Here is a 13338-nt window from a genome sequence, read left to right as displayed (position 1 = left end):
GGGAGACTTACACAAGCAACTTGTTACCTTCGCTGCTGGCTTCCCCATTGACTTTGTTTTTGGGAAGTTGGTAGGGAACGTCACAAATGGCGATCACATGACTGCTGCAACCGTCGTGTGAGCAGGTTGCCAAGCACTCAGATCACAATCATGTGACCACAGGGATGGTGCAATGGCTGGAACTTCGAGGACTGGTCATAAGTACCACTCATTCAGGACCGTTGCAACTTTGAATGAGTTGTCAGTGGTCAGTGAGGACTACTTATAAACACTATCTTTGTTTTTAAAAAAGCACACAGACATCCACACTTGTATTCTGGCCTCACTGGAAAAATACACACACATATATACACGTACGTGTGAGACAGATTTTCCACAAACCAGGAAGAAAAAGATGAAATCTCCATCCATGAAAGGATGAATGAGCAAAGACTGGAAGAATCCAAATCTGAGCCTTTCAAACAGCATCTGTACAGTCTTGAACCAGTTTGGCTACATATCTAAACCAGTTCTGTGATCTCAAGGCACGAATGGAGCAGCATTATTAGTGAAATGTTACCACTCACTAAACATTTCTGCTGGTGCTTCTGTATGTCATTCACATTTGGTTATTTTTCGCTTGAGATACAGTAATACATTCCTAGTGTACAATAATATTGCAGACAAATTCCCAAACATTTATTAGAAGATTACCTGTAGCAGGAATGGTAACAATAACAATACACAAGACTGCATTATTAGGGGCTGTCACTGGCTCAGTCTAATGTTTGCCAGTTTCTAGTTGAACTACAGCCCAAAGTTCAGAATAAAAGGATTTCTAATTCTAATCTGATAAAGAAAACAGGTGGTGCTACTGATACTTAATTCTGAGTCACCAAATGTCCATTCATGTTTTTCCCCCACACACAATAGACAAATCAAACTTAAGAACAGCAGAAACTAGAAGCAAATGGAAGAGATTTTGACTTTCTATGGTAATTGTGTCTCAACTTCCGTTATATTTACAAGATGCATCTGCCATACAAATGGCATGTTATGGAGCAAAGGAAAAGGAAATCACACAACCTTATCAAATAGCACAGCCATCTGAAGCTCTTCCTCTCCATTTAAAGCATTCACAAAACACGAAGTTTTGAAAACTATTAGGGAGTCATAAATTACTATACAAGTTATTCATATTTTTCTGAACAATATTTATGGAATGTTTAGAAATGAGATGTGGAACATGTACATAGATAAATAATATATACGAAATGTAAATTTAACTCCAGGTTACCTTCTGACTTAACTTAGGAGAAGGGCTTGATAGATTTAAAAAATATATTGTATTACATAACAAATGTGGTCCTCCATTTCTGTGTAAACAGCTGTTTGGAAACCTTTAGTAGTATGTGTCCTTAATTATTCATGCTGCAAAGGGGAAAAACACTTTTGTTTACAAAGGTGTTATTATTCTCTTGATATCTATCTCTCAAAACAACTATTTTTCAGAATAACCCCATCAACACAAGTACATTTGTTTTACAGAGCTACACTCATATTGTCATGCAGTAATGCATCTAGTCTCTGGTGTGCTATCATCTTTGAACTTCATTACTGATCCTGACACTGTTATTATGAGTTGTATTGAACAGTCTTCTATAATATATGCTCATCTACTGTAGTGTGGAGACTTTCTGATTTTTTTAACAGCCTTCCCATGATCCAGCTAGCAGGCAGTTCTTTTCACTGATCATGGAGAAGCTTGTTGCTGGCTGTTTACAAAATTATCTCCTGAATCTTTATCAGTCTGGGAACCAACTACAATACCATCTACTCTCCAAATCTATTGATGAGCAAAGTTCTCATAGGCCAGCTTGGACTTATGCAACCTAAAAGATTTTTTTTCCCAGTGTAAAACAATGGAAATCATTATTTCTTTTCTTGGAGCCCGTCCTTAAGTTTAGACCTCATTATTCACCTAATAGCCTGTTTGTCAAGCTATTTTTAAACAGGGATTGGTATAATGAATGCCTCCCATGTGCATTCTGAGTGGAGCCCAACATGTCCCTTCCATGAGTGGAACAGGGAAGGACAGGATGCCACTAACCCTCTTTTGTCCGCTAGACCATGAGATACATCTTGGAGAGCTTGTCTTGTTCCTGCTATAGTTCCTTGGTCAGCTTGTACAACTCAGATTCCTTGTCCACTATGGTCACCAGCAAGGTTAGAAAGAGGACATAGCTGGTGCTAGGAAATCAGACAGCTGCCTCATCTGGTACAGTAAAAGCCAAGGCCTGTCTCTTAGGCCAGGGAGGGAAAAGACAGTGCATTGTGTGCAAGTCACTCTCTTCTCAATGGGCTCAGCCTCTCTGATTTTACTGGAGAGGATGGGAGTTGGAACCTAAAGGAGGCAAGCAAAGGTGCTCTCCTGTAAGAAATAGCAACTCAGCACCTCCTGGATACTCTCCATTGTCATGCTGGGTTCTCTCTGCTCAAATGCCGAATAGCAATGGACATTCTAATCTTCTGTTCTAACCTTATTAATGTTCAGCCAGATGTGGAAAATCCCATGGAAGGCAGCAGCTTCATCAAACTGAAGCAGGGGTCAATAGGATTCCCTAAAGCTGCACAATCATGCCACTACTACATCAACTATAGCAACAATATAAAGCATGCAAAGACAGATGCTTACACAAGAAGTCAGCATCTTGGCAGAATCTGAGAAACATAAAACAAACAAGCCACTGCTGGGATGGGTTCGTATTTTTAACAAATAAAGAAAAAATATGCAAGTTTTTGAATCACCCAGAACTCTGACCAAGATTTGCATGCTGCCTATTTCTGTCAGTGTCACCTATTTCTGTCAATGTCATCATATACATACGATCTCTGGGGCTGACTCTCAGGCTAGAAAAGAAACAGAAGAAACTTCAAACATTAATAATTAGCAAATGAATATTTCAATATCAGTCTTATCTGAGAAAAGGATGATTGGTCCTTTGGCCTTGCATTCTGGGAAAGAGGTTCATATCACTCTTAGATATCTTGCCTGAATGAATTCACTAATAAAGGATTCTTATATTAACCCCTTACCTTCTTGACAATAAGCCTAACTAATGAAACTCACTGTGAATCTTTCTTTCTGGGTTATACACTGCTGATAGGGGCTTGATACCTGACACAACTATTTCTACCTGCAGCTCAGGAAAAGAGGAAAAGAACTTTTGGTGAACAAGCTGGAAACATTTTCTGCATTTGGGGATGGAATGGGGTTCTGGAGCTGAAGAACTCTGGAAAAAATCTGGAGCTGATTTTTTTGAACTGGCAAGGTTACAGGCTGGAAGGTGCACTGTGAGGAAGTCCTGAAATCAGGCATTTAAAAATAGAAATGTAAAATCTCTTATGCCTCTTTTTTCTTTATCCACTAACATACTTCAAAGTTTTCAGAAATGGCTAAACCTCCAGTCAAAGCTTATCTTCACACCATTCCACATTAAAGACAGTGATTGGTAGATGTTTTCCTGCTGTCTGGTGGCATTTGGTGGGAGGGGAGGGAAACAAAGTTGGGGGAATACAAACAGTCTTTTTTTTTTAACTTCCTCTGTATAAGGGTGCCACCTTTTGACAGCATACTTCCTGTGGCAAGATACTACTCAACAGTGGGAGCCATTTTTTTTTAATGTCAGTATAGTTTTCCATAGACTCCAAGACCAGTGAACAGTACTTCAGATGAGTTGTGAAGAGCAGCTTGTAGTCTCAGTTACAAATAGAGGCAATAAAGTATTCTGGGAAGAGTAAAGAATGACTGAAAGCATATCTTGCCTGCTCCAGGACATTTTATTAATTTGATTGATATCCACCTTTCAAAGAAATACTCAGGGCAGAAAATGTGAATGATGCAAATGATACTGGTACAAAACAATATGCTTCTCACATTTAATCTACTATAAATGTTTATGTGACTTACAGAGTCTTGAAGAAGGCAGAAGTCATCTTGAACATTAGCTACTTAGGTATACCTAGCTGCATTCACATGACCCATTTGGCCAAGCCTGCTATTACTCCTGCATAAACACTTAACCAGATGATACACAAAGAATAAGGATACCCCAGTTTAACAGGAAGCCCCTATCTTGGCAGGAAGCCCAACCACCATGAGGGAAGGTTTCCTGGTTTGGTTTTATTTGAAAAAAAAAAAAGATGAATCCCAAATACCCACCCCAGCCACAGTTGGAAAAAGCCTGCACATCTGCACCCCTTTTCTGTCCATTTCACAACCCATGTGACAATGAAGCATGACTGCATGTGTGAAAAGCTAAAACAATCAGAGAGACAAAACGCTAGGACCATTCTAGGCTCTCTTCTCTCTTATGGCAATAGGAAAAAGGATAACCCTATATGGTTTTTATATGCTTTTATGTGTTTTTCTACTGTAATTTGTTTTTTGGTTGTATTTTTAATTATGTACTTGAGATGGGCAACTATATAAGTAGAATAAATAAATACAAAAATAAATAATAAAATAAATCCTCTCTTCCACTATTACATAACATGGCTGACTGGCGGAATTTAGTCTAAAACAGCTGTTTTCAATTAAAGCTAATTTCCTCTCATTGTAGTACAGACTAATTTATGATATTCACACGGCATGCTAATCTCCCTTAACCTGCTCCAGCATTATGCTGTATTCACACAACATCACAGTGACCCAGAATAGTAAAAAAGCAGTCAGATGATCTACTACCTGAAGTGCTTTTTATAATTCATTTAGCAAGTATATACTGGAGGCCCTATTTTTTTTCTTCCAACAAGCCAAAAGTTGAAAGCCAAAAACAAAACATTATTTCTCACTCTGGAAGCATGAAAATCTAATTGAAATAAGAAGATTTAGACTTTCAAGATTTATTTATTTATTGAAATAGCTAGCTGTTGAACTCCAGTGAGCCTTCATACATGAATATCTTCACAGTTTAGTCTGTCTTTTTGCATTCCAATATGGTACTACTACTACTACTACTACCACCACCACCAGAGTTAAACTCAAAAGCTTCATTTCACAATGGCAAACACTGCACTAAAAGAGTAGACAGGTTAGCCATGAGTTGAATAAGTTATAATTGTCTGGATTCATTACATACACTATTCATACAACACTATTCCAGGAATTCTCAAACTGTGGGTCATGATCCTCTGGGAGATCATGTGCAAATCTGAGGGGGCTATACATGTACATTTCTAGGTGGTCAGAAGGGGAGCAGACAGAGATTGCAGGTTCTGCAGAGCTCTGATCCCAGGGAAGGCAGGAGACAACAGCATGTGGCACGTGGCCAATATAAAGAAAACGAGGAGTAGGAGAAACGAATGAGGAGGTGTGCTCTGAGAAGCAATTTCTCAGAGCTGGGGAAATAGCAAGGCAATAAACTCACTACTTTGTGTAGCTGCTGCCGAAAATGGTACATTTGCTCAGCATCACTGTGAGCAGCTATCAGCAGCATGGAATTCTAGAGTGCAGAAGCAGCAGACAGAATCTGCTTAGGGCCCAAAGATGCTCAGTCTCCATATCACTGGAGAGCCTGATGTCTTGTGTGCCAAGAGAAACCCCTTTTTCCCCCTGCTGCCTTGGTACTTCAACTTTCTCCACCTCTGATGCTAGACACACATCTCCCAATTTCTCACCCTCAGCCAATCATACAAGTTTCAGAGTTCTTCAAGAGCCTTAGAGTATCCCAAAGCAGATACAGCCATCTTCCTTACATAGCAAAGGGCATGCAATTTTTATTTCAGGAAGTCCCTCCACTTCCCCTGTAGCAGGCTCCCTAAACACTCCCCCAGGGATTAGAAGAGCTAAGTTCCATCCCCCCCAGGTGGGTCATTGCACCTGCTAGATTGCTCACTATGCCTTGAATCAACTAGATCAGAATATCTGGAGAAAAGCAAGTTAAAAATTCCCAGCCTTCAGAGTTGTCTCAGCTCCCTTGGGCAACTTTCCCCTTCTTCCATCACTCCTTCTTTTGCCATTTCCTCTCCAAAATGCTTTCCCCATCCCCTGCCTTCTCCTCCCTGTTTCACTGGCTCTTGTTAAGGGGACCCAAAGTTGGCAAGAAGGAACTTCACAGGGAGAACTGCACCCAGGAAGACAAAAGCCTCAGCTGCAGCCTCTCAAAAGCATTTGTGCCCAGCAGGAAGATGAGGATGAAGATGAGGATGATAATTTATTAAACATGTGTGCTGCCTGACTTCAACAACTCTGGGTGGCTTACAACATCAAATGAAGATTTTATTACAATAAAATCAATTAACGATAAAGACAAAAGATGGCAAGGGTGACAGACCAGATGGAATGAAGTGAGGAGTCTCATTCTCCTTCACCAAAGGACTGCGTGAATATGGAATATTCCCCAGATTTGGGTGGCCCAAACACCCACAGCCACTCAGCCTTTGTAGGACTGAGTTGGAGACAGTTCCTCCCATCCAAACACACATAGCCTCCAGGCACTGGGACAGACCCATGACAGACACACTTTGCTGGCTCAGGGTTGAAAGATATAATTGGATATCATCAACATATTGATGATACCAAACCCCAAACCAGCAGATGACTTCACCCAGTGGTTTCATGTAGATGTTGAAAAGAAGGAGAGAGAGAGACTAGAATCCTGCGGCGCCCCGCAAAAGAGGGGCCTAGGGTGATCTCTGCCCCGCAACCAACACCACTGGAACCAGCCCTAGAGAAAGGAAGAGAACCACTCTAAAAGAGTACCCCCAATCCCCAACCCACAGAGCGGCTCAAAAGGATACCATGATTGATGATACTGAAAGCCACTGATCAAGGAGATCAAGGAATACAAGGATGGATGCACCACCTCCATCCCAGCTCTGCCACAGGTCGTCAACAAGTGTGACCAAGGCTGTCTCAATACTAAATCCCAGCCTGAAACCTGATTGAAATGGGTCTAAATAACCCGTTTCCTCCAGGGTTCACATCAGCTGCAGACTGACCACCTTCTCAACAACCTTCCCCTTCCCCAAAAAGGTAATTCCCCAATGGTAATTGTTGAAAACCACTGGGTCCAAGAGTGGCGTCTTGAGGAGTGGGTGATGCTGATGCTAATGCCTCTTTCAAGGCAAGGGGTATCATCCCCTCCTTCAGAGAGGCTGACACCATAGTCTGGACCCAACTGTGGGTCACCTCCCTGGCCACTTTTATGACCCAAGAGGAGTCCAGATTCAGTAAACAGATGGCTGAGCTGACTGCACAGAAAAAACTCTCCACTTCCTCAGTAATCACTGGCTCAAAACTCATCCCAGATCACACCATCAGATTGTGCCCAGGTACAGTACCTCAACCTGCCCTGCCTAGTTAGAGTCCAAGTGAATCTGAGTGACTTTATCCCTCAGATAGTCTGAATAATCCTCACAGTGACCCAATAGGGATCAAGTTACCCTAAGCAGAGCTGCTGGATCGCTATCAGCAAATGCAAGAGCAGAGAAATATTGACATTTTGCTGCCATTATTGCCATGAGGTAATCCCTAATATGGGCTTTTATCCGTGTCCAGTCAGACTTGCTCTGAGTTTACCTCCAATGGTGCTCCAGGCATCTCTTCCGGTGCCTCATCTCCCAGAGCCCCTTGGTAAACCAATGTGCATCCAAGGATTGGTGCACAGGGAGAGGCCACAAAGGAGAGATATGATCCACAGCGCCAGCCACTTACCCATTCCAGGCAGCAACTAGCGCTTTGGCCAAACCACCCACCAGATCTTCAGGGAAAACTGCAAGCTGTCTTGGGAACCCTACTAGGTCCATCAGTCTCCCGGGGTGGATTGATCAAACAGGCCCTGTCTCCCTGAAGGGAGGGGTGAAGGGAGCCAAAAGGCAACCAGGGAGTGATCTGTTCATGGCAATAGGCTGATGCTAATGTCCTCTACTACCAGATCACAACTCAACCGCCCCAAGACAAAAACTAGATATAATGTGCAGCCTCCAGTATCTATCAGGCTATCAATGAATTGGGACAGGTCCATGTCTGCACTGAGGCCACAAACTCCTGAGACGCCCCAGAATCAATGTCATCAGATGGCAAGTTCAAATCCCCAAGTACCAACAACCTTGAGGACTCCATGGCCAACCCAGGAACAGAATCCAGCAGCTCAGGCTGAGATGCTACTGGGCAGCAGGAAGCGCGGTACACCAACAGCAATCCCAACTGTTCCCTTAAGCCCAACTTCAACCAGAGCACCTCACATCAGGTTATCTGTGGAGTGAAGCCCCAGAAAGCCCGTAATAACTCATGGATAACAACAGCCACCCCACTCTCCTACCTTCCCCTGGGTTCTCAACTGGTGCAGAACCCTAAACCCAGGTGGGCACATTACCAAGAGGGCCAACCAGGTCTGGTCCCAACCAAGTCTGGTAAAACATGCCAAGTTTGCAGTCTCCTCCAAGTTAAGATCATGGATAAGGGCAGTTTTGTTACACACTGAACTGGCATTCAAAAGCAACAGTCAAAGTCCAGGGCCACCAAGGATCTGGTTGCCAGCACCAGGCACTGAGGGTAGAAACTGAGGGCCAGACAGCGGGATCACTTTCAAACAGCAGCCTGGTGTCCCTAAGTGCGGCCCACCCTTGGATTCCTGCCATATCTTCCTCTGCCCATCACCATCAAGGTGGACCTATCTGCCCCCCTCAGCTCCCTACTTCCCACCCCACTCTGCTATGCTTCCTTCCCAGGTCCAGGCACACATACCCAATCTCTGCACCACTATCACCACAAGACAATTCCCCTATAACTCACTATGACCTATCAGGAACTCAAGCACCCCTAATCACACCTGCCTCAGGGCACTCAGTGTCTGGAGGATCCAAGCCCCAGTGGGAGAAAGGAAAAAAAACACACACACACAGACACGATGCAGGGAGGCAAACCAGAAGCCCATCACTATAGACCAACTGGCCTCTCTAGGAACAAGGCTTCAGCAGTAGTTTTTTCTCTAATTGGCTTGCTTCCTAGTGTGGGAAGGAGTTCAAATCCCATCATCTCCAGTCAGCTGACTGGAGCTGATGGGATTTGGCATTTCAGTCTTCTAGAGTACAGCGCCAAAAAGTTCACACAATTGGAGAAAGTTTAATTCTTCCAACAGTTATTGATATCCATATAAATATTGGTAGTAGTCATAATAGCAGTAGTACTGTTAGTCATTTATTTGTTTGAGGGGATCAGAGCACCATGAATGTTTAGAACTCCTGCATTAAACCATAAACTATGGTTTAGAAACCACAGTCCTTGGGTTCACACAACATACTGAACATACTGAACCTAATCCAAACAAACTATGGTTTGTACAATGTGTTTTGTGATGTGGGCAAAAGCTTTCAAGAAAATACAGAAGAAGAAAATGGGTCTGATTATTTCCAGCATGGAAAACGAACATAAGCTGACCAAGCAAAAGCAGCAGAAAGTAATAATGGATGGACTGGTCAAAATGGGATGGAAGACGGCATGGCATCTGCATTGTAACTTGGGGAGGGGCAGTTTGTCCTCTAAGTGGCTGAAGAGAGCAAGGGCACTGATGTCTCTAGAGTGATGAAAGAGCTGACCTGGCTGGGGCAAGGCTGAACAGTTTAAATGGTATTTTGCATTAAAAAGTAAATAACTATGCTGCTAAAATTTGGCAGTTTCAATGTCAAGTAAATCGTTAGAACAAATTGGGCTTTGATGTTGAGGTACATCACAACAGAAACAAAATCCCCCCAAAATCACTTTTGTATAAAACCAAATGACAAATTAGAACAATATGTTTTCAATTAAATTAGATGTATTGATGTGTATTGATGTATACAGAGCTTACCAGACTAGACTTCAAAGTTATTTTATAGATCATATTTTACTTCATCATGATTGTTCTTTCCAGCAGACAAGTTAAATATTTTCTCTCACATGATAATCAGCAGAAAGTTCACATACAACAGAAAATTAAACAGGAAGTTTGCTATTTGAAAGATTTCCTTTTCAGACAGGATGAAGAGGGGAGGCGGAAAAGAGGAAAAAATGTGAAACCTATTATGGGAGGCACTCTACAGAACTAAGCAGATAACTTGATTACTTTTTAATTATGCTGCCAATAAATCCTGAAGATATTGTAGGTAGAAGATAATGTAGTTGATGTTTATAATATAATCCTGTCCCAAAATATTACTTTGTTTCCTTAAAAAAGATAACTTTATCCATACGCAAAACCATATTCTGATTCTAGCAAAACAAACCTCTGTCCAGAAATTGACTGTATAAAATCAGTGTTTTTAAAATTGTCTGTTTTATGCTTTTTTAAGACTTACTCAGACTTGTTCAAAAACTAAGTCAAATTAGCAAACTGGCTTATTAATAACTAAATTGCAAGCCACAGTTAAAAAACATAGTGGTTAAGTTCACACAGTACATTAATCCAAAATTTAAAAACATTCACTTTGGTTTACTGTGATGTGTGCATCTAAGCCACAGAGTTGGACCCAGACTCAATCAAAGTAGACCCATTGAAATGATGCCTTAAATGCCATTGAGTAACAGCACATGCTTAAGTACAAAGGAGCATCTTAAGTGGCATTAATTTAAATGGATTCACTATATAATTAGGTTGAATTCCCTGTCATGTTTTTTTCCCAATAATCAGTCACCAACCATTACCAAAACAAGATTTAAGTAGGAGGATTTCAAAGGGGAGTAAGAGAAGAAAGGGTAAATGCTACATGTGGCTTTAATATTATACAGATGCTGTAGATCAACCACCCCCTTTGTACTATTTTACTCTTTCCCTGGTTACCCCCCACCAGAACCCAGGGCAGTATAGAGATTTTAGAGCCTTGAAAGTTGAAATTCCATAGCTAACACCTCCCTAAACTCAGCAAACGTGATTTTCTTTTTCAGTGCGTGAGCGCTCAGAGAAGTTACCTGCCAGGAAATGACCTTTTAAAGGAAGCCGAGATTTCAGCTTGTTTGTTTGAAACGTTACTCTCCTCCGTTTACACATCAACTAAGTCAGTCCAGTCCACCAGAAATCCAAGATGCGCTCCTAAGCTACTGCATCCCTTTCCAAATGTTGCTGGCCTCGACGCCTCAAAGCGGCATCTTTTCACATTAGACCCCGGAGATTTATTTCCTTCGCTCTTCGCTGGCAAGCTTGGCCAGGGGGAGAAGGGGGAGGGGAGGCAGGGCAATTCTTTGTGCACAGCAAACAAGCCAGGAAAAGGCCGGGGAGGGGGTGGGGGGAATGTAACTCACCGACACCAAAAACTCCAAAGTGTTCACGTAGTCGCGCTCCGTCTTCAGCAGCTCATTCAAAACGCACACCCGCAGGCGTAGCTGCTTCTCCGGATCCTTCCCGCTCTCGCCTTTCCCTTCCCCTTTGCTTTCTTCTGTCATTATTTCCCCACCCCACCCCGCAAAAGAAGCGCAGCTACAACTTTTTTCCTTCCGCCTAAGGCGGCCGGTAGGAGTCGGGAAAGGCCCCCGCGACCTCCCCCAACGAAGTTCAGAACAGAAAACAGCCCAAGCGCCCGCGCGCTTCCATTAAGGGCGAGAGGGCATCTAAGCAGCTGAGACAGGCTCCCACGGCTAGGCAGCAACTTTCCTCTTCCCGCCCACCAGTAAGTGCTCTTTTCCAGTAAGGAAGAGGGACCCTGCCTGTAGGAAACGAGCGGCCTCCTCCGTAGAGCAAAGAGGTTTGGAGGATCGCGGCAGGAGCAGCCTTTGGACATTAATCAAACGCGTTGCATCCATGTGACTCCGACCCCTTCCGTCTCCCGCGCCAGATCTCAGGAAAAAAGAGAGGAAGCCCAACCTTGGGAATGGTTGCGTGCCAGCAACGGCTTGTTTGACACACAAGCCTGTGTGCGCTTGAGTTTGTTCTGCGCTAATTGGAGATCTCCCAGTTGAGAAGCTACAGCTTTAAACTGCCCCAAAAAAGTTGAGCTGAATTCTGAATTCTGGCCCTGAACGTATTGTTCTTGGTGTTTCAGTCACCTCCTAAGTCCTGCATATTCATAGTCATATCCTGCATATACACCCACATATTCTTCCCCATCTCAGGTAAGTATAATGTGAAAGTCATGCAATGATAGATATAAATTGGGGGATAAACATCATACATGCCACTTACAGCCAGTTACCAAAATTATTCAACAATTTATGCTGCTGAATGTATTTATTATAGCAAAAGCCATACCCCCCCAAAAAAACGAAAGAGAAATTGATAATAGTTATAAGTCCATCTGTTATAGTAATAAAATATGTCCCATCAAACATTTTATGAAGGTACAGGCTATCACACAGGTTAAATCCATCCTGTTGAATCCATCCTAACATTCCAGATCTTTATGCCTTTGAGTTAATATCTACACAAACACCTAAGCATATTCACCCAAACATACACAGGTTTCCTACTTGTCATTTATATGCTTCATTGGTGCAAAGAACAGATTATTCATTTACATGTTGCACTCTTACCTTACCCTTCAATCACAAAGCATTTCCTGGCAGCTTGGAAAGATCAACCTGCTATTTCTCAGAGGTGTGGTGGCCTCCCTTTCAGTGGATGTGTTCATGCAAAGGTCAGATAGCCATATATTGTGGAACTAAATTCAACAGGTTTTACTTCATAGTTCTGCAAAATAATATGAATCATCATCATCATCATCAAGTTTTAAACTAGGCCTAAACAACTATCAGCACTAAGTTGTCCTTAAGTGAGGAAGCAGCACTACTAAGGAAAGAGACCTTTCGTCAGAGAAGATAAGATTTGTGGTCAAGGCTCTATTCCTGCATCAAGGATACTGTTAACAATTTCTTTAACAATGAAATGCTGCAGAAGAAAAAAAAATAAGCTCAGTACTTCAGCTGAGGGAAATAAAAATGGTGCCATGGTTCTCCCTTAACTTTTTGTAGATTTAACAACTTATTTCTGTGTTCACCCACAGCAAATACTGCTGAGACCAGTTAGGTACTGAATTACAGTTCTCATAATCCCTGACCATTGGTTATGCTTGCTGGAGTTGTAAGCTATGGTAATTCAGCAACTTTGGGATGACTGCGGGACCCCAAACCCTGATTTAAGAAGAGATCTAGTGGATGTCTTGTGATAATACAAGGAGTAAAAACCAAAAATGGTCCTGTTTGCTTTTGAAGTTGTTTAATACTGGCAGAGTTAGGTAAAAGAATGTGTGACTGCAAAGTTATAGCTGTTGTGCTGCTCTGGCACAATAATTGAAGATTCAGTCTTGCTGGGGATTTTCTCACCTATCAAATGCAGCATTAAACAGCATTAGCATTTATTAATATTATAGGATAAGTGTTTGTGGTGTGCA

General features: G+C 42.3%; 1 protein-coding gene across 1 annotated transcript in view; it reads right to left on the bottom strand.

Moving 5' to 3' along the window:
- The window catches only part of PREX2 (phosphatidylinositol-3,4,5-trisphosphate dependent Rac exchange factor 2), a 130228-nt gene extending 118727 nt beyond the window's left edge, over positions 1-11501 (bottom strand). The window contains exon 1 of the mRNA XM_063299363.1: positions 11258-11501. Within this exon, the coding sequence (XP_063155433.1) occupies positions 11258-11398 (141 nt within the window). The 5' untranslated portion in view covers positions 11399-11501. The remainder of the gene's footprint in view (positions 1-11257) is intronic.
- Positions 11502-13338: the final 1837 nt, after the last annotated feature.

Source organism: Candoia aspera, chromosome 3 (genome assembly GCF_035149785.1).
Source record: "Candoia aspera isolate rCanAsp1 chromosome 3, rCanAsp1.hap2, whole genome shotgun sequence".
Taxonomy (NCBI): domain Eukaryota; kingdom Metazoa; phylum Chordata; class Lepidosauria; order Squamata; family Boidae; genus Candoia; species Candoia aspera.
Note: the sequence above shows the minus strand (reverse complement) of the source record. Positions and strands in the feature narration are given on the sequence as shown.